The 18842-nt window shown below is 36.0% G+C and overlaps 1 protein-coding gene across 1 annotated transcript in view; it reads right to left on the bottom strand.

The window, feature by feature from the left end:
• Window positions 1–18318, bottom strand: part of SEMA3E (semaphorin 3E) — a 136056-nt gene extending 117738 nt beyond the window's left edge. Inside the window, exon 1 of the mRNA XM_027883659.1 lies at window positions 17803–18318. Coding sequence (XP_027739460.1) covers window positions 17803–17917 — 115 coding nt within the window. The 5' untranslated portion in view covers window positions 17918–18318. The remainder of the gene's footprint in view (window positions 1–17802) is intronic.
• Between the last annotated feature and the right edge of the window lie 524 nt (window positions 18319–18842).

The raw sequence follows: 18842 nt of genomic DNA on the forward strand, positions 1-18842 counted from the left end.
AAACAAAGAGGCTACAACTTCTAATGACAAAAGAGTCAGAAAAAGCAACAAGCTTTCAGGTACAAGGTCTTTTCTGCAGTTCTCTCAGATGTTATGTTTCCACATCAACTGTAGTATTGTGATCTCACAGCATGACAATTAGCATTTCAGTTAGATTAAGAGGGTCCTACTGAGGAAGATAACCCATCTGTTCTACTGATTGTAGACCTGAAAGAGTAAGAAAACCACCCATTTGTTCAGTGGATATGTGTCTCTAACTCTGCAATGTGGGACAGCATTTTAAAATACAGCAAATACAGGTCAAGATTACGCAGATATTGATATACCAGTTTAGATGAAACTTTTAGTTTCTCCTCCCTAAATTTCTACTCTCTTGACCTGGATTCTTACCGTGAATTCTCATCATGAATCCTCACAAGATGGGAATAATATACACATCATGATTCTGGATGTAGCATGAGGGTGATGGGAGTATGTATAGGCACAAAGCCTGATGAGGTAATTTTATAAAATCATGCCAGAGGAAATGTGGCACAGCCTTACCCACTTTCAACACATTAATCTGTACCATCTTGAAGCCAATTCCAGTGTTTTTTTAGGAGTTTTGGAGGTTTTCTGTTTGCTTTTTTTTCTAATTTTTTGGAGGTGAGATGGGAGGAGACACCAAGAAATTACTTTTTCCTTTTCCTTTCCTCCTTACACCCTTGAAATTGTTCCAGTGAGTGCTCACAAAATATTTCTTTTCTCTTATAGGTCCAGCAAGAGTCCTAAGAGCACAGAACTACAGGAATCACTCAAATGGACTGTAGAAACATAAACAACCAGAAACTGGGTGTGGATTCATAAAAATCCAGAAAAATAACTTCGTCATACTACTTTATGAATCAAAGAGAAATACTCCCCCTGAACATGATTAGTAACCACCAGAGCCTTAACTCAGCTTTACTTCCCAAACAGTAAAAACATCAGCATGCTTCTAAAGCTTGATGATAGTTAGCTTTGAACAGAAAGAAAGAATTAATATTTGAAAAGATCACACATCTTCACTCTTCTTCACTACCTTGTTAATTTGGATTTTTATAAGGTTCTCATTCATAATAGAAACCTTATCTTAAGTTTAGGAGTGTTGCAAACAAACTGAAAAGCCCAGTTCGGGCTGTGGTATATGATCTAGTTCTGTCCTAATTTTGCAGTGAGGATGCAGTGAACACAAAACTAATTGAGCTTTCAAAAACACCATTGCCTCAAAATCTGGAAAAGGTCACAAGAGACTCAGCCAACTGAAGCACTAAAACGTCAGAGGATATGTTCACAGAAGTCCCAAACACATGTTCAGAGGATATGCCGAACTTGAGCTTCCTCGTGTGATATATACCTCAAATCTTGTCCAACTGATCTTAATGCATACAAGAATTAATACAACTGTAATGTATATTTAAGTAAGGAGGTCTTGTCCTGTCTCTTCCCATTTTCTATAGAATAATTTTCTATAACTATTTGGTCAACATCTGAAAGACAAGTTAATCTTAAAATTATATAGAATACAATGTATTATTCATCAGATATTTCATTATGCACTGATTTTTACAACTCAGAACAAGTTCCACATATTCTTATATAATCAGTCATCCTTATAAAATCCTTATCCAAAGGAATCTATGCTTTTAGCACAAAAACCAGACACAAGAGTATTCAATTTAGACATGCTCAGCTTGGGAAAACAAAAACATGCCACTTATTAAGTAGTCATGAATGATCTATTGTGCTGTTCAATTATGTCACTCTCTTTCCAGATATCCAAGGGAAGAAAAAAAGTTTCATCTGTTATTAAACTCTGGATAGCCTGAACAGTACATTAGAAATATAGTCTATCAACTTTTCCAAATAAATTTGACCCATGAATTTATTGCATATTGAGAGCTTACATTTGTCTTAGATGAAAAGTTGAATCATTTTAACTACAATTCAGTTGGTGTTTGCCCATGTCTCAGAGTTAACATACAACTTACTGCTACTGGAATTCTTTAGACCTTTTCCAGGTTCCAGTGGAAGTTTAAAGGAACAAATAAAAAAAGTAAAGTTCATCTCTGAAAAAAGTTGACAGCTTTGGAAGCCAAAAGTAAACCTGTTACTTATTCAGACATTAAATAAAAATTGCCCTAAGCAAAAACTGATACTTTCTTGAAGTTTTAAGCACGTGCAACTAAAATGTAATAACTCATTGAAATTAATTAAATTCCCCTAAATTGGTTTGTTAGGTCAAAGTAAATCCTGTACCTTGAGCTGAAAAGTTAGCTGCTGCTTTCTGTATTTTCAAATTTGTTTTCAATTTTAAAATAAGCAGACATGACAGCAAATCCTCTGTTCTAAGCTCTAAGCTTTTCTCATTCCAGACCCCCAAAACTGAGCAAGAGGCATACGCCCCAAAAGAATGTGTAGAAACACCTCTATGGTATACAAGCAAAAAGCAATACATAATACAACTGTTGAAACAAAGTATGTATATTCTAAAATATAAGAAGTGCATTTATTTCTTGAACCAATGTCTGTAGAGAACATGGAGAGAACCATGAGGACATGGTACTAGTTTGACTGGAGAGAATGTTAATAACACAGTAACGGTTGAGATCAGTGAGGGTACAAAAAAGAATAATATTATATTAAAAATATATATTGAACATCCCTTTTGTGAACTGATTATCTGGCATAATAAAGAAAACATATAAAGAAATTCTGGTTTGCATGTTAAATGATTCCTTCTGGGAATGGCTTGTTCTGGAACATGTCTAAGGAAACGTTAGTCGGAAATTGAAAAAATAGGTATACTTGAGACATTAAGTAATAGTGACCACAACAGAATTAAATTTCATTCTCTTAGAGGGGGAATAATATTTTAAAAATTAAAAAAAAAAAAAGAGAAAAATTAACCTTATGATCTGACATTTCAGAAGACATTCAAAACCAAAAGTGAAACTTGTAGTAAAAATAAAAGGACAGACATAATTTAAATCCTTCTATTACTAGTTGGAAGCTACTTAAACACATGATACCAATCATACGTATTTCTAGACCTTAAAAATCAGGAAAATTAATTTTAAAAACTCCACTAGCAAAACAACAAGTCTTAGATTTTTTTTTTTTTTTCATCAAGTAGAAATCTTTTTGAAAGAAAGAAACAGCCTACTGAACCCAACAGAAGAGAACAAACTATGGACAGGAACTGATGGGGTTTTGATGCATGACCAAGCTATGATGAGATGACAAGTTAACATGGCTCAGCTGACTTGTGGTGAATGGATGAGTCCAAATCAAGTAATTTTGGCCTCAAATTAACAACTATTCTGTGAAGTTTCTTTAGTTTATATTCAGAGCACTCTGTAAACGTGCACCCAGATGACATGAGACTTGTTAAACCATTGCAGACTCTGTTCCTGAGTCCTGCATTTGCGATTTGCAAATCTACAGTAAAATCTGAAGAAGGTGTAGCCAAACTCAAACCCAGGTAAGTCATCTGCAGGATGTGAGTCATGTACACTACCTTGGGATAAACGAGCAACTGAACATTTGCTTTGCAGTTGTTCTTCACCACAATAATTTAAGGAAATAATTGTTCAAGACATAGCTGTTTCAAGTAATAATAATAAACCTCTATCCTAGAGAAAAAGCATCACTTCGACTCAATGATAACGTATTAAGTTTATTGAGGTTCATCAAAAAATGGAATTTTGCCAAACTCGGAAACTCTTCTAATGGTGGATCAGAGTTTTCAAAACAGCAGGTAATATTTCCAGAAATAGAAGCAAAGCTCTTTCAATTTACTGTCCATTATTGTTTCTAAGAATTCTTTACACTGCTGAAGATTATAATTTTTAAAATTTTTAAAAAGTAATATTTATTCCTAAACTTCAAATTCTAGGACTTCAAAGAAAAATGTTGTATCTCATTAATATGGCAGTCATCACTAAGACAGTTCACATGGAATTTTTGAATTAAATACTTAACTATGAGCAAAACAAAGCATTCTTGTGGAGACTAGAACTGAAGGACAACACCCACCATTTTCCCTTTCAAAGTGTTGTTACTGTTTCTGACAACTGAGAGACAGCAAGCCTTGCTTTAACATTCCTAAACTATCTGCAAAATAGAAGTTAATTAGGAGTATCTAGATAAACATTACTAAAGAATAAATGACAGCAGTTTAAGGAAAAATTTGGGTTCATCAGCACAGTAGAATTTTTGGAATGCATTTCCAGCACAATCAATAAAAGGAAAAAAGGCTAATTTATCTAACTTAGTATCTCAAAGCACTTAAAATAAAATGCTGTACTTAAGTACTTTGGAGGTTACTGATAAATAAAACTGCTTGTTAGCACAGCATATAACAATTTATTACTAGTTTATCACTCAGGGCTGTGAATGACACCATCTAAGATAATACAAAATAAATAGAGGATGGTTTTTTGTTATTACGTCTAAATTATAATGTGCTCAGATACCCATAGATTTTATTTTTTATCTTGCTTGTCTACACACTTGTCAGCTGCTAGCCTGAGCAGCTTGGTTTTTTAACTGTTCATGTTAACAAGTCTTTTGGTAAAAACTTACTGATATAGTGGGTTTGATTTAGGGTAGATGAAGCTTTGTCTCACTAGCCCAGCTGTCTGGTCTTCTTTAAAAGTGCTAGTCCACACATTTAGCTAGTGAGAATTACCAGTTTGGAACAACCAAAGGAGATAAATGATCATAGTAAAGATTATTTGATTCTCTTGTGACGAAAATAAGTCTAATTTCGTAAGAAAATGACCTATTCTGGAACACTCTGCCAGTTGGTGATGCAATCCATGTTCCCCATGAGACATAAGATCCTGCTGAGCAATTTCAAACTTTGTGGGAAAAGGGTGAGGAGTAAGGGCAGTCTTCAAAACATTAAGTTTTTCCAAGTGTCATGAAAATCACCAGTTAAGAAACTGAAATACTCCTCAGTCCTTTAACCATAAAGGAGAACCAACTCATTATCCAATTAATACAATTAGCAGACAACTAGTCAATTAGCACATGCAAACTGACCAGCCAACAAGCACATGCAGACACAATTATACCTCTGCTAGTTTTGGCCCACCTGGGGAATCAAAGAAGTGGTTAAGAAGTAAAAAGTGTTGAAGAAATACTGTTGAAGGTTACCTGAGAGGGAGATTCTGAAAGGGAGATTTAAGTGCATGGGATAAAATTCTGTGTGCTGCTGTAGGAAAATATTTGGGATAAAGAAAGGTGAGTATGACTTTGGAAGAATTAAGTTTTTTGTTAATAAGTGAAGATACTAAAAAAGCTAGTGATAAAGAAAAGGTCTCAGACTACTTCAGCAGAGGAGCAAAAAGGAGAAACCCAAGGGATGTGTGATATAAGGATATAGGAGGCTGGAATACATTTCTTTCTCTTTTAAAGTTTGTCTTCTACTTTAATTTTTGCCTGCTATTGAGACATGTCCTAGTTCATATTTCCTGTTGTCCGTGTCATGCTACTCAAAGGCGTTTCAGTCTCACTAGGCAAAACAACAGGTATATGGAAAGAAGCTTTCTTCTCACACATAGGTTGTATAATTCTACTCGGAAAAAAATAATGAGATTTAGCAAGACAAATACTAGAGGATCCCAGCAGCTTGTTGGAAATTTATCATAAAATTTCAAAATGCATCCAGATTTCTGAAATCTAATAGACTATTAACACATTATTGGTGATCTAATCAACCCAACAGAGAAATCTTCAATGAAAGGAAAGTTTTCATCTTTCCCAAAAGAAAGAATTTAATTATAAAAGGATTTGGTTTGTAGAAGTTATGGTACCCATGTTTTATGGGTACCATAACTTCTACAAACATCATATCAGATCTCTGGAGTTCACCATCCAAGCTAGCTACCAGCAGCTGTGAGGTCTTTATGAGGGTTAAAAATCAGTAAATTCTGAGGGTTAGGAATAAGTCTTGTCCAACCAACAGAATTAAGGTCAGCCTGAGGGCTTTCTAATCCAATTATGCAACCTGCTCTTGGGGTCTACCTTCACCCTTTAGTGCTCTCAGATGCATTTTTAAAAGTCTGTAAACAATTCTATAGTGAGTAAGTAGTATCAGCATTATTACAACCCCTGTGAAAGCAACTACAGAACTCCAAGATGCCAACAGAAACACACTGTTACCCTGTGCTGCTGTAATGCACTTGGAAGCATAATTATGGGGCTCAGGTGGATGCTGTAATGCCTAACCTCTACCATCAAAATTGCAATGCTTGCAAGAGCAGACCTTAGAGACTGAAGGACCAAACACTTATAAAGCAAAATCAATGCAGCAAAATTTGTACAGAAATCAAAATTTGTAGAAACTTACCAACAGTTAAACACAGAGGCAGCAAGGCTGAAGCAAGGCTACAGTCATTCATATAGTCTGTGGCTAATTCAGAAAAACTCTGAAGCACCTTTCCATCATAGACTAGAAATATACTTTCTGTGCTTTAATTTATAGTTTACACCATTTAAAATATAAAACATGCTAGGACATGACAAGTTTAACTTTCACATATTCCCCATGGGTCCCTACAACACTCCCAGGCAATAGTATCAGATATCAGTACATGTCAATGTGTCTGTTACCTTTCAGCAATCCCAAGGTAGAGCATTTCTGTGCTGCTGTCAACTTCACAGCACAATTCAGGAGCCGTTTCACAAGAATGTATAAACATTAGTTACTATTATTTTCAAATCTCCATGCTGTAAGCTTTTTGTTTTACTTTTAAATTAAGAGGACAAGGAGTTTTCAACAGCCCAGAGATCTAATTTTACAGCTCAAGGGTTTTAGTGCTATTACACATTAAAGCAATAAATGTGAAACCACAAAAAAAAATTCCAATCCATTAACCTGATATTATGAAGTAATTTGTTACATTTTCTAAGAAAGTTAAGGGGTTGCTCCGTGTCAAGAAAATTACAGAGACCACATATAGCACTTGTAATATCTATTTCACAATTCTAAATGACATGTACCCACACATATTACAACTTCTATAAAATCATCAAAGAAGCATCTTCTAAAAATACCATTATCTTGATAACAATAGAACAAGGTAAGTTGTAAGTATCAAGTTTTTCATAAGTGTTTAATCATAGAATAAAGTGGAAAGTGAAATTATACACATTAATCAAAATTGTCAGTGTTTAGTGTTGCTTGGTAATGCTGGGGGTATGGGCAAAATAGAACAACTTTTGTCATGATTGACTTTAATCAACCACGCTACAGAGATTGCCTCAAAGAATCTGTGTCTTAGACTTTGATCTTGCAAAAAACCCCAACTTAACTTTTAATCAATGGACTAATTTTTCTAATTAAAGGTACACACACGACCAAATATTTATAGAATCAAAGTTTTAGGATATAGTCTATAAGGCCACTTTGTGTGCTGTGGAAATAACAAACAGCTTGTATATAACCTAAATTTTTACTGCTTCTTGGTCTCAGCTCTTAGCTGAGCTCTGAAAGGAAGCTGTGAGTGGTTCACCTATTTCAACATGATAGGCCATCAATTTAGTGTAAACCAAAGCTACTTAACCTAAGCATATCAAGCTTAATCTAAATCAGCATATTGTGCACCAAAGCAGATGCAGAGCACAACGGTCATTACTGTGGTCCAGAGATAGCTGTGTCCAGCAGCTGTGAGAGCCACTACACCTCCATCCTCATCTTCCAGAAAATTATTAGATCAAAGAAATACTAATTAATAATAACAGCTTCACTTATACTTTATCAGGACAATAGTGCTGCTGCTTGTAAACTCTGCAGTAGGTCAGTCCTGGCAAAGGGTTTTATCCTTGGATGTGCAACATGCTAGACTTATCATCAGACGTTCACCTCAAATCCATCTTACCTACTTTTATCAGACTGTAAGCAAGGCCTCTGCTTTAAGGTGACTATTATCTTCCTAAACTCAGGAGAGACAGAAGCACACTTTTAGATGTAGTGCAGCAAACAAATGGATCACCTCTTTCAGAAAGAAAGGTCAGGAACAAGGAATATCTTGTCAACTTTTTCATCACAAAAGTTTGTGAGAGATTTGCTATTGTCCTTAGTAACAATGAAATCAGGTCCCTCTTCTATTTTTGTATTAAAGGGTTCATATATTTAGCAGTAGAATTTAAGGATACTGCGCTACATTCAGAGCTATAGTTGGAGAACCACTCTTTACTGTGAAGTGTTTATTTACAAAAAATCAAGTATTTTAGAAACTAAATAACCTATTTCAGTGCTTGAGTGTTAACCCACAGAAGCTGTAGTCACTCAACAAGGAATACTATGGAATCAGTAAAGAGCCTGGGAGTGTTTACAGCCTAGTTCTGAGCTATAATAAATGCTCAACCTGCTGAATACTTTAACACCATCTCAATAGCATGTTTAGAAACGACTATGATCCCAGATGCTTGTGTAACCTGAAAATATGCAGGAGGACATGGCCATGCCTGAGATAAGGAGAGAAGAGAAAATCATGACTTACTGCATGTAAACACAGACACGTAAAGACAAGACATTTTTTCAGCAACAACATTAATAAGAACAAGATCTCTAAGACAGCTTACGTCTTTCTGGGCTCCCAGACAACACATATTTTCAAGCTTTGCATCATACCATTCTCAATCAACCTAGATGAAATATTTAATATATAAAGGAATGGGTTTATTTTCCTTTACTCTTGGCTTTTACCAATACACCCACAGGAAAGCACTTGGCTTAATCATAACTAAAGAGTTGCAGGAGCTCATGGAATTGAGCAATGCTTGCTAACCTTTAGCTTTCTGGATGAAAAATGACCTTCAGTGATGACCTCAGTGAATAGTGCTATCTGGAATAATCCCCTCACATCAAGTAACCTATTATTTTACTATTATTAAGTTTTAGTAACACTGCTGGGAGAAACCATCTGTTAAAAGAGAAACAAGGTACTAACCCCTAGGTATGTGGGGATTGTTGTTTTCTGCAATCAGTTTAAGGCACTTTTCATTCATTTTGTACAATTTCCTTTCATCAGTGTCAGAAAGATCAGAATAAGAAAAGGCCAACATCCCTGTGATGTTTATTGCACATCAACAAATAAAAGATATATTTACAGCTGCATTCAACATTTTACTAGGCCTATTAAACAAATGTGTTGGAAGAGAAAGCCTATAAAGCGAACTTAGCAACAGTAAAAAGCCCATTGTTTGACTCCCCACAGAAGCTTCAATTGCTTCACAGTATGAAGTCAGGAATCCTTTAGATAAAAATAAACACAGAAGAAGTAGAGAATAGATACATTAAGGATGTTAAAACGAGTGAAATCTTTCCCTGAATGCCTATCTTGGAGGCGCTGGTTCCTTAGTTTACAGAGTTACTTTGCAAACAGTTTGCAAAAGAAAAAAAAATTAATCCCAAAAATCCTCATCATACTGGAACCATCAGGTTGACAATCTTTTATATTTGTATGCAAATATATTTCGGGAGATTTAAAATAAAATAGAAAGAGAAGGTAAACTGCAAATGCTGAACTGAACAAGTGAATTTCCCGAAACCTGAAATTCTTCATTACTGATGAAGTAAAAATGTTAGCAACATGATTTCATAAGGATCATTAACAACTTTTTTCTTAGCTGTTCCTGCCAAATCACAGTCTGAAGAGTAATATATATTGCTTGTCATCAAGTTCTTATAAATAATGAACATCTTCTGCTCAGGCTGAAGAGCTATGAGAAGTCATCAGTGACATCTTTTAGTTTCTCCCAGTTTTGACTAACAGGCATTGTTTGGTTGAGTTTGGGGTTTTTTTTATTATTTTTATTTTTCATAAATGAAACTTTTGGCCTTTAATTTTTTTCTGCATTTTGACATTAAGTATTCATAAGGATCTTTTGAACTATAATAGACTGCACAAAGCAGACAAGTCTCATATTTGTCATATAATCTTCCTTGACTGGAAATGTGTCCTTCACAATTAGGTTTCTGATATGAAAGCTTGTTTCAAGCAAATTCAACTAAGAATGTTAACATAATTTTTGAATGTTACATGTCTATGGCAAACTAGCCTTTGCCATTAGACCATTACAGGGTTTCCTTGGTGCTGACTTTTTAACCCACGGGAGTACTCAAGACTTCAGTTTCTAAATCTTTCCTTGATAATGGAGATCTAAGTACCAGGACTCCACCACTAACAGGCAGATGAGTGACTGCATCACATTTCTCCTTGGAAGGAAAGAGGCAACATGACAGACTATTTCTGCTCCCTGGTAAATGTAATTGATTTTGGACTGTGGAGTTTACAAGGTAAAAGGATGGCACTTTCATGGGGCAAATGAAATTTCAGTCTGAAACACAGCATTGCATTCAGGAACAAGTCTTAAGCCATTACATGTAACTAGATGACTCTTACTGACTTTTAATAGGAGCTGAGCAGATTCTGATTGACAGAAGAGGTAATAAAGCATGCCAAGTACTCTACTGAGACAAGGTAGCAAGAGATGACAGAAACAACAGCCAATTATCTGCTTTCACCTGAGACTAATAAAAAGTAATTTTAAGATGAGATTCAACTGTTATTCCACGAAAAATTACTTTTCAGCTACACGAGCAATCCAAGTTTTGCAGCTATTGGCTAGACACACAGGATGGATGTCATGCCAGGGCCAAGATGTTTGGCAGGCATCCCTTCGTTGACAACTTTGTGGTTGCAGACCTCCTGTACATACTTGCACAGAAATTGTAAAAGAAACCTTTGACATGCACTCTGGAGGTCCTGTGAATTGCAGGTGAAATAAGAATGAATTTACTAGAAGAGCAACAAAGATTTGTCACTAAGATTTTATATTCACCAAGAGCAGTGCAGCTAAACAGTGTATTTAAACGCTCAGTTGTAACATGCTGCAATTTACAAATCCTTTGAAAAGGACATCAAAATGGCACCGAGAAACCCTGAGAAAAAAAACCAGAGAAACCATTCCTTGTGTTGGCAATATTGTTTCTTCAAAAGAAAAACCCAAAAATCTATCTCAAAATACTTTTGCTTGGGTGATTTTTATAGGCATGAAAATCACCACTGAGTAAGAAAAAAACTTGAATACATAATGATACATTCCTGCTTTACATTGTTTAGAAAGGAAAAAAAATAGTCTTTCGACTGCTATAAAACAGTTTGCCAAAGGGATGCAGCATGAGTGAAAGCATATCAATTTATAGCTGAAACTAACAGAAGATGCTTCGAGGAGAAGCACATTGAAGACAGCCTTCAACTGAATTTTTTTAACAAGGAGAAATCTCTTCCAAAATAAGAATTTGTAGCCTTGAGGACGATCAGAAGAACAGAGATCAAGGGGAATATGAATTTGTCAATTTGTGAGATGATAAAAGTGGGGAAACAATAAGTTGGTAATATTTGTTTTTGAAGCTGTGCTCTGAGAGAATCCTGATAATTTCATTTGTATTAATGTATGCAACAACCTCAGTAGGTTCAGTTCCTTAAACTGTACCTTGGTGATGGCAATTTAAACTTTTCACCAATTTAAAGATGAAGTTTCTTTTTAAAACTTCTCAAATATTGTTTCTTCAAAGTTAATTATGTCCTTTCTTTACAGGAGTTTGAAATTACAGTTGAAGTGCACTACAGATATTTTATAATGCAACGTTTTCATTATTTTTCTCTTTTAACATGTTCTCTCATGTTTAATGCTGAATCCTTAACTGATTTAAACAAATGCCAAACATTAACTAACCAATACAAAACATTTTAAATAGTATACTCAAGAGGGCTGGTTTGTTTTTTTCCCCTGTAAAATGAAGATTATTATCTATAACCCTTCAGGCTATGAGTTTTTTTAAGAAATTATGCTTTTTCTAATTAATGCTGTCTGCATGCTATAACTGCATCATCTTTGCCTGCCTATATGAAGAAAACCAAGGCAGCAGTTTTAACAATATGTAATATTTCCATTGCACACTTTTAGAATATTTATTGACCAAAAGTTTCTCAAAAGGCCTGACACAGATGCTCACCCTTGCACATCATCCTGTAAATCATGTAAACAGCATTAATCTTGTTTTCATTTCAGTAAAATATAACACTTGCTCTCAGTGAAATAATGATGAGTACAATATCTGATAAAGAGTTTAAAATAGCAGATGGTGTTATCACTTTGAAAACAGGGAGTTAGCTGCAGAGAAGCTACAGCATGCAGGATATTCTGGTCTTGCACCTTCAGATGGTACTTAGTTCTTTAAAGCAAAAACAGGCAAGTGATTGATGTTAGGCAGCAAACCGTCTGCTTCTTGCATCCCCGGCGGCGGTGCTTATCGCTTCAGAGTTCTGCTACAGCAATACCTACAGAAGCCTTTGTCAACAAAATGCAGTTATGAAAGGAACTAGCATGAATTCTCTGCCAAAAATATTCCTGTCTCAGTGAGCAAGTCACTCCAGGATTACTTGTAAGCACTCCTGAACTTACTAGTAGGTAGCTCTTATGATATGGATGAGTAATAAACTTAAATCTTGTGCTAATTCTTGGTAAACAATCAGTTGCCTGTCCAGCGGTAGATGGGATGTAAAAGCTCTCCTCTCTGCCCTAGAAGTGGCCTAGAGTGCATATTTCTCTAGGACATTTCTAAACTTAGATTGAATTCTATGTGGCCTTGAGAATTTGAGTAAGAAGACATTACTTGTCATTTGGTTTTTCCAAACACTCATAATTCTGGTTATCAGCCCTTATAGCCAGACACATGTAGATGTGGAGCCATAATACAGGCCTTTACTTCTTACACCCTTGGAATTTTACTGTTCTTTAATTCACTGTAAGAAATATAAAAACTTCAATTTGTTATATATATATATATATATATATATACATGTTTTAAAGACACATACACAATATCATCTATCTTTTTTAGACATCGACTTCTCTGGACTATATGTAAGCAAAGACCACAAGTCAAGTAATTATTCTGGTACAAATTCAAAGTGATTTACATCGAGCTGAATTAACAACTTTCTTGAACTTGAATTTGCTTTGGTATGAAAACTAATCTTTCCTAGCCATTTAAAACCGAAATTCTATCAGAGTGAAAGCTGCTAAAAATGGAAAACATTTTTGTGCATGAAATTGAATAAGTCATGATGCAGTTATGGGTTATGTGACTAGTCTTGAATTATCCATGATTTATGTGGCCAATTGATTACTAATTGAAAATACTATGCTTGTATTAAATATATCTACCTACTTTAGAATTCAGAAATGCCTGTCTAAAAAATCCCTACATTTTTATTACTCAATTTAATTGTTTGCCCCTGAGTAAATTTCACTGCCACCTAGCTAAAGAACAGACAGAGTAAGATACCATGGATAAGCATGGTGAAACTCTTAGTGTTGGTTAAAATAAATTCTAAATTACAAGTGTCAAGAAAGCTAAAGTAGGTGTGCTGAAACTCTGGTCCCTGCAAATGGCAACAAAACATTTTTCTGCTGTAACAGATCTCAGCAGCCCTCAAAGATGATTAGTCAACCCTACTAAACCTAAATTCTTCTACATTAAATATTTTATATTATACATTTTTACATACTAAAATCTGAATACATGGAAAATATCACTTTTTTGTCTGCAAAATTTCATCTCTCCCTTCCTTAGCTGTCTGCTGCTTTTGTTTGAAGTATTTATACTTGGAGAATAAATTTTTTAACCCAGATGAATTCCTTTTATGTTCTGTCTTCTCTTTCTGCAGCTTGACTCAACTGTAGAAAGTGGCAAGCGAGATATTTGGATAGGTAAGAGAGGCACAACTGCTTCTTAACCGTACTTTTTCCAGACAAGAGCAGTGTTCAGTGCATAGCTACACAACCTGAGGTCAGGTAATGCCAAAATTTGTCAAGTCACTCAAGAGCAACGTAATGGGTAGAACAGAAAACAGATCCCTCAAGATCTGCAAATCACTGCATGTAACTAACTGTACCAGATCCTATTGCAGCAACAAAATTTTACAGACCACTCATCTCATTTTCGTACTATATTACCTTTGTTCTTTACCATATTCATGAACTAGAGAAAAAAATAATCCAAAACGAGTTAGAAATACAGAGCACACCATGCATAATGCTGGAATTATACAATTACATCTTTCATGGGCCTTTCAGGTCCTCATGCTTCCAGTGCAGCTCTGTTAGGCTTATATAAATATATCCCTCCTGTCCTCTGGAAACCCAATCCATTTCAATCTGTAATGTAAATAGTTTCTTTTTAACACACAGTGTGTGCTGATTTCACCTTAATTGTATATTTCCCATTGCAAGAACTCAAACTGTGGGATACTGGGAAAGAATTTAACCAGCAGCCTATAAAGAATAGGGGCTGAAGCTTGGATTCCATTAACACCTCGTTAGCCAGGGTCTGTACCCTATGTAAAATGAGCTAATGATTTTTAAATGTAGTTGTCAACCTATAACTTAATCATGTGGAAATCTATTTCTCTGTAATATTGAGCAAGATATAATACATTTTTATCTCTACAAATCAACATGAAGCTAGTGGAGTACACAGATCTTAGCTGGTCATCATCAAACACTGACCTTTAGTGTAATCATACCACTAATACCAGAAGTGGTACTAATTGCAGTGTAAAATTTCTAATAGACACAAGCTGATGGTTTGAGGAAAACACCTCCAAGCACTGGACATAAACATAGTTCAACTTACTAAAAATGAAGTTAGAACCATAAAATGACTGCAAGGTGGTTATAGGATTAATTTCTAATCTCATATAAAGGAATGGCAAAATCCACGTTTGAGTTTACTGTGAATAAAGACCATCTTTTACCTCACCTAAAATCACCGTTATTGTTTTGCATTGACTTGACAGGTTTAACAGTAGTTCAAGAATGCAGGACTTCCATTAACTCCCACTGAAGCAGAGTAAATGGCCATAGAGTCAAACGGGTTGCACAATAATTGGCAAGGGGATTGTGGTATTCCTATCCATCAGGCGACCCCTCTGCACCAGGGTTAGGACCCGATCTTGTTGCTGTGGGTTGGGAGACACGTGTGCGCTGCAGGTGAAGGTCTGGTTTGCAGTGAGAGCAAAAGGTTCTCATTCACTGTCAGATCACTACCTCACTTTCACTGAGCATCACTTTTAAAGAAAAAAAAAAAAAAAGAGAATTTGTGAATTTATAAAAATCAAAAGAGTCTCTAATTTGTGGAAGCCTTCTTCTGGCTCTTTAAAGAAACAAGACTTTAAAATAGACTAGTTAAATATTCTTTCATAACAAAAAAATCTCATGTCCATAACCTCATCACACTCGTTGCAGAAGCCTTTAACTTTCCAATCAGCACTAGCAGATCTTGCAAAGGTCTGAATCCCAATTAGACACCAGCATCTGCAGTTCCAAGGGGAGGCAGTGAACAGACTCGCTCACTTTCATGTTTCAGGGTCTTTGCAGTGTAATTTTTAACTGAGTTTACAGCTACTTTACACATGCGGGCTTCATCCTTTGTGCAACTTTGTGCACAGAGGTTTGCACAACCACCTCTTTTTAACTACCGTGCACCTCCCTGGTACCCACAGCAGCCTTTCCACTGAGTAAAAGCAATTAAGATGAGGGACCCTCCTGCTGTGTCTGTTTGATTAGTGAATGCAGCAGCAACATTTGCTTATTGTCTTCATGCTTGGTTGCTACATTCTTTTGGCTGGGAGGATTTCAGGAGCTGTTCCCAGGGTGGCAGGCAGGTATGCCATTTCCAAACTTTGGCTGGGGATACGTGGTCAGGCACTCACCGACTGCAACACTGCTTGTAAAATCAGTCACATTTTGTAAGTGTGAAAAATGAGATGGGGTATTGTACAAGGTGAAATATGTGTTTTCATGGGAGGGAATTTATGAGGACAAATCTTCCTGTGCCATTGGATCTGAGTGAACTGCCATTAGGCAGGGCCCTCATTTGGCCCTCTGTGAGAAATGGATGGTTTAAGATAGCTTTGAAAATATCAGAGTTATGATGAGTTATGGCCAAATTACTGGCTGACTGCTGAAAAGAGAAGTAGTATGCAGTGAAATGTATACTGATTCCAACGATCAGAAAAGCAATTAGTACTACACGTGAGCAGAGAAGCAGTTAATTGTTGCAGCACCATAGTGGGGAGCTTGCCAAAACTGGCAGTTAAGCCAAAGTCCTGAACCAACACAACACTAGGTCTATTTGTCTCATTTACTGTGCTTTTCTCATCTCTCTTTCCCATCAGAGGCAAACAAATATCAATAATAGTTATAGCCCTTGTAATTACATCTAGAAATAAACCAATTTTCAAATGCAGATTTTCAACAGTAAAAGATGTGAAAGGATTATATAATCAGCATTCCTACTGTACTCTCAAACCACAGGTTAAAACATGAGTGGCTTATATATTAGGAAAGGTCATTATTTATTTCATTTAGAGCAATTAATTTTTTACTTACAAGAAAGCTTTTCATGACAAATATTTATTATTTTAAAATGTGTTTCACTGCCCTATAAAAGCAAACCCCATTTCTTATAGCTTCCTAGTAAGACATTCAGACCAATTATCCTATTCAGCTTCTCCCTTCCTTATAATTGGTAATTTAGCTTGCTATATAAAACACAATTAAACCTTGTTTAGAGTAAACCTGTCAACACATGGAACTCTGGCTGATGTTAATTCCTAAATCTTATCCATACTTAAAGTAAGTGTTCTAATGTGCTTCACACTGATGCAGCTTAGTTATCAACTGCATAACTACCAGAATGTTCTTGAGTAAATTAGAATTTGCTCATTCCCAACTATGTCAGCAAAAAGACATTTTCTTTTCATCTATGCATAAAAGGTAATATCAAAACATCATTGATTGGCCAATCATTAGTTTATCTTGTATATTTGCATGTTATGCTCCTACTGCAATAGTTATCTGTCATACATATCCAAGTATACAACCTACAAATGTATATACTGCTGCAGAGAACTGAAATGCCATGGTTGTGCACAGGTATTTTTACATATATACAGGATTAAACCCAAATCATAGGGAACAGTTTAAATCACATGCATTCCAGAACTGAATAAGGACACTCTGAATGGGCTAAGGAAGAATGGTTCATGCTTCAGGTAACTGAAACTTAAATAATTTAAAACAAACAAAAAAGTTGTAAGTATTCTACATACATATGTCAGGAAAAATAACACTTTTTTCTTTGGGTAACTCAGTCAAACTGCGAACAGACTTACATTGGCAGTTAGTCATTTTAATTATAGTGTGATGACACTTGCTAGTTTAGAAAATGAATCATATGGCTCACAGGAATTCAGTCTTTTTGCCTTAGCTATATTTGTAGACAGATAGAATTCTAAAAGTGAAACAGACACCTAATTGTTTAAGGGCTACATGATGCACAAGAGTACATTTATTCAGCAATAATTTCAGGTTATCTTCTCCATTTCTTTCCCTCTTTTTAAGAGACCTGGCAACCTGCTTACAGCATGGAGTGAGAATGACATGCAAATCTAACACACTTTCAGGTAGAGTATATCAGTAGTATAAAATCATCACTGTAAGTATCTTAAGTCTTCCAGAATTCGGTAAACTTAGTCAAGGATGCAGTCTAGTAACAGGAAACATTTCACAAGATTTCTTAACAGGAACATTTTACTCTGTCAGAGGACCATCATTTAACCCCGATGCAGTACATTCTGTGAAGTCAATGAATCTGCATTAGCATAAAGTCTTTAAAAACCTGACACACTGACCTACCTTTATGTGACAGACGTAACCTTGGCTGCCTCGTATCCGCTGCGTGACATCCAGCCGGTAACTCTAGTAACAAGCCATACAGTGTCAGGATTAAAAGGTCCTGGGCAGATGCCATCCTGCCCAAGATAAATTTCTTCCTCTCTTCACTTAAATGCTGATGTTTGTTTGTTGTTTTGGTGAGGTGTTTTTAAGGCTCCAACTTCCACTTCTACTTTCCCAGTGCAGTTAGATGTCTCTCTTTGGTCAGTTTGTGGGGTATCTCTGTGTGATATTCAGCGTTCATCAGAGCAGCACACAGCCTCAGCTAGCCATTTGTCAAGCTGTGCAAATGTCATGTAAAAATATTCCCTCCCTAGGACAATTGTTTATAAAGTGCGAGGACATTCCAAGGCGTTACTCTGCAGTGTTGTGTCTTGAGCTGTCTCTAGTAACTCTGCCACTGGATTCAGGAAGAAGCTGTATTTTCAGTCCCTCCTGCAAGGCAATTCATTCACAGAAGGAGGGAGGAAAAAAAAAAAAAAAAAAAGGAAAAAAGGAGAAAGCACCCTCCTCCTTGGTGCTCTTCAGAACTCAGCCCCTTGCTCTGACTTGCCAAACAGCTAGTTTTAATTCACCTTTCACCTTTGCTAATTAAAAACAAGAAGTGCCATTCCCTCCTGGAGTTGCAGGATCCACCCAGCGGGAAGCCAGGCTGTCAGGCTGCTGTATTCACTGAGAAAGTTCAGGGAGGGTTGAGGCAATGTACAGTACTAGCTGCTTCTAGGAAGCATTTTAATCCACATGCCGTGCACTGATTCCTCAATTGCTTTGTGGTTTCACGTTGTAAAGCGTCGGGAGAAGGGTCAGAATTCCTCCCGTCCCTCCCTTTCGAAAAGTCATTTCAGCTTTTGTTCCCAGCTCAGTTTTAGAGGAGGATCAACCCTTGCATTAACCATTTAAGTACATTATCACTTAGAGTCATTAAACAGCATGCTACTAAGTGGATCAGAATAAAGGATTCCAGTTGCATATCCTTTCCTACTTTAAGGTAAAAGGTTCTG

The sequence above is a fragment of the Empidonax traillii genome, unplaced genomic scaffold (genome assembly GCF_003031625.1).
Source record: "Empidonax traillii isolate 1590-97213 ecotype Southwest subspecies unplaced genomic scaffold, ASM303162v1 scaffold131:size1687323, whole genome shotgun sequence".
In the NCBI taxonomy this organism is placed as follows: domain Eukaryota; kingdom Metazoa; phylum Chordata; class Aves; order Passeriformes; family Tyrannidae; genus Empidonax; species Empidonax traillii.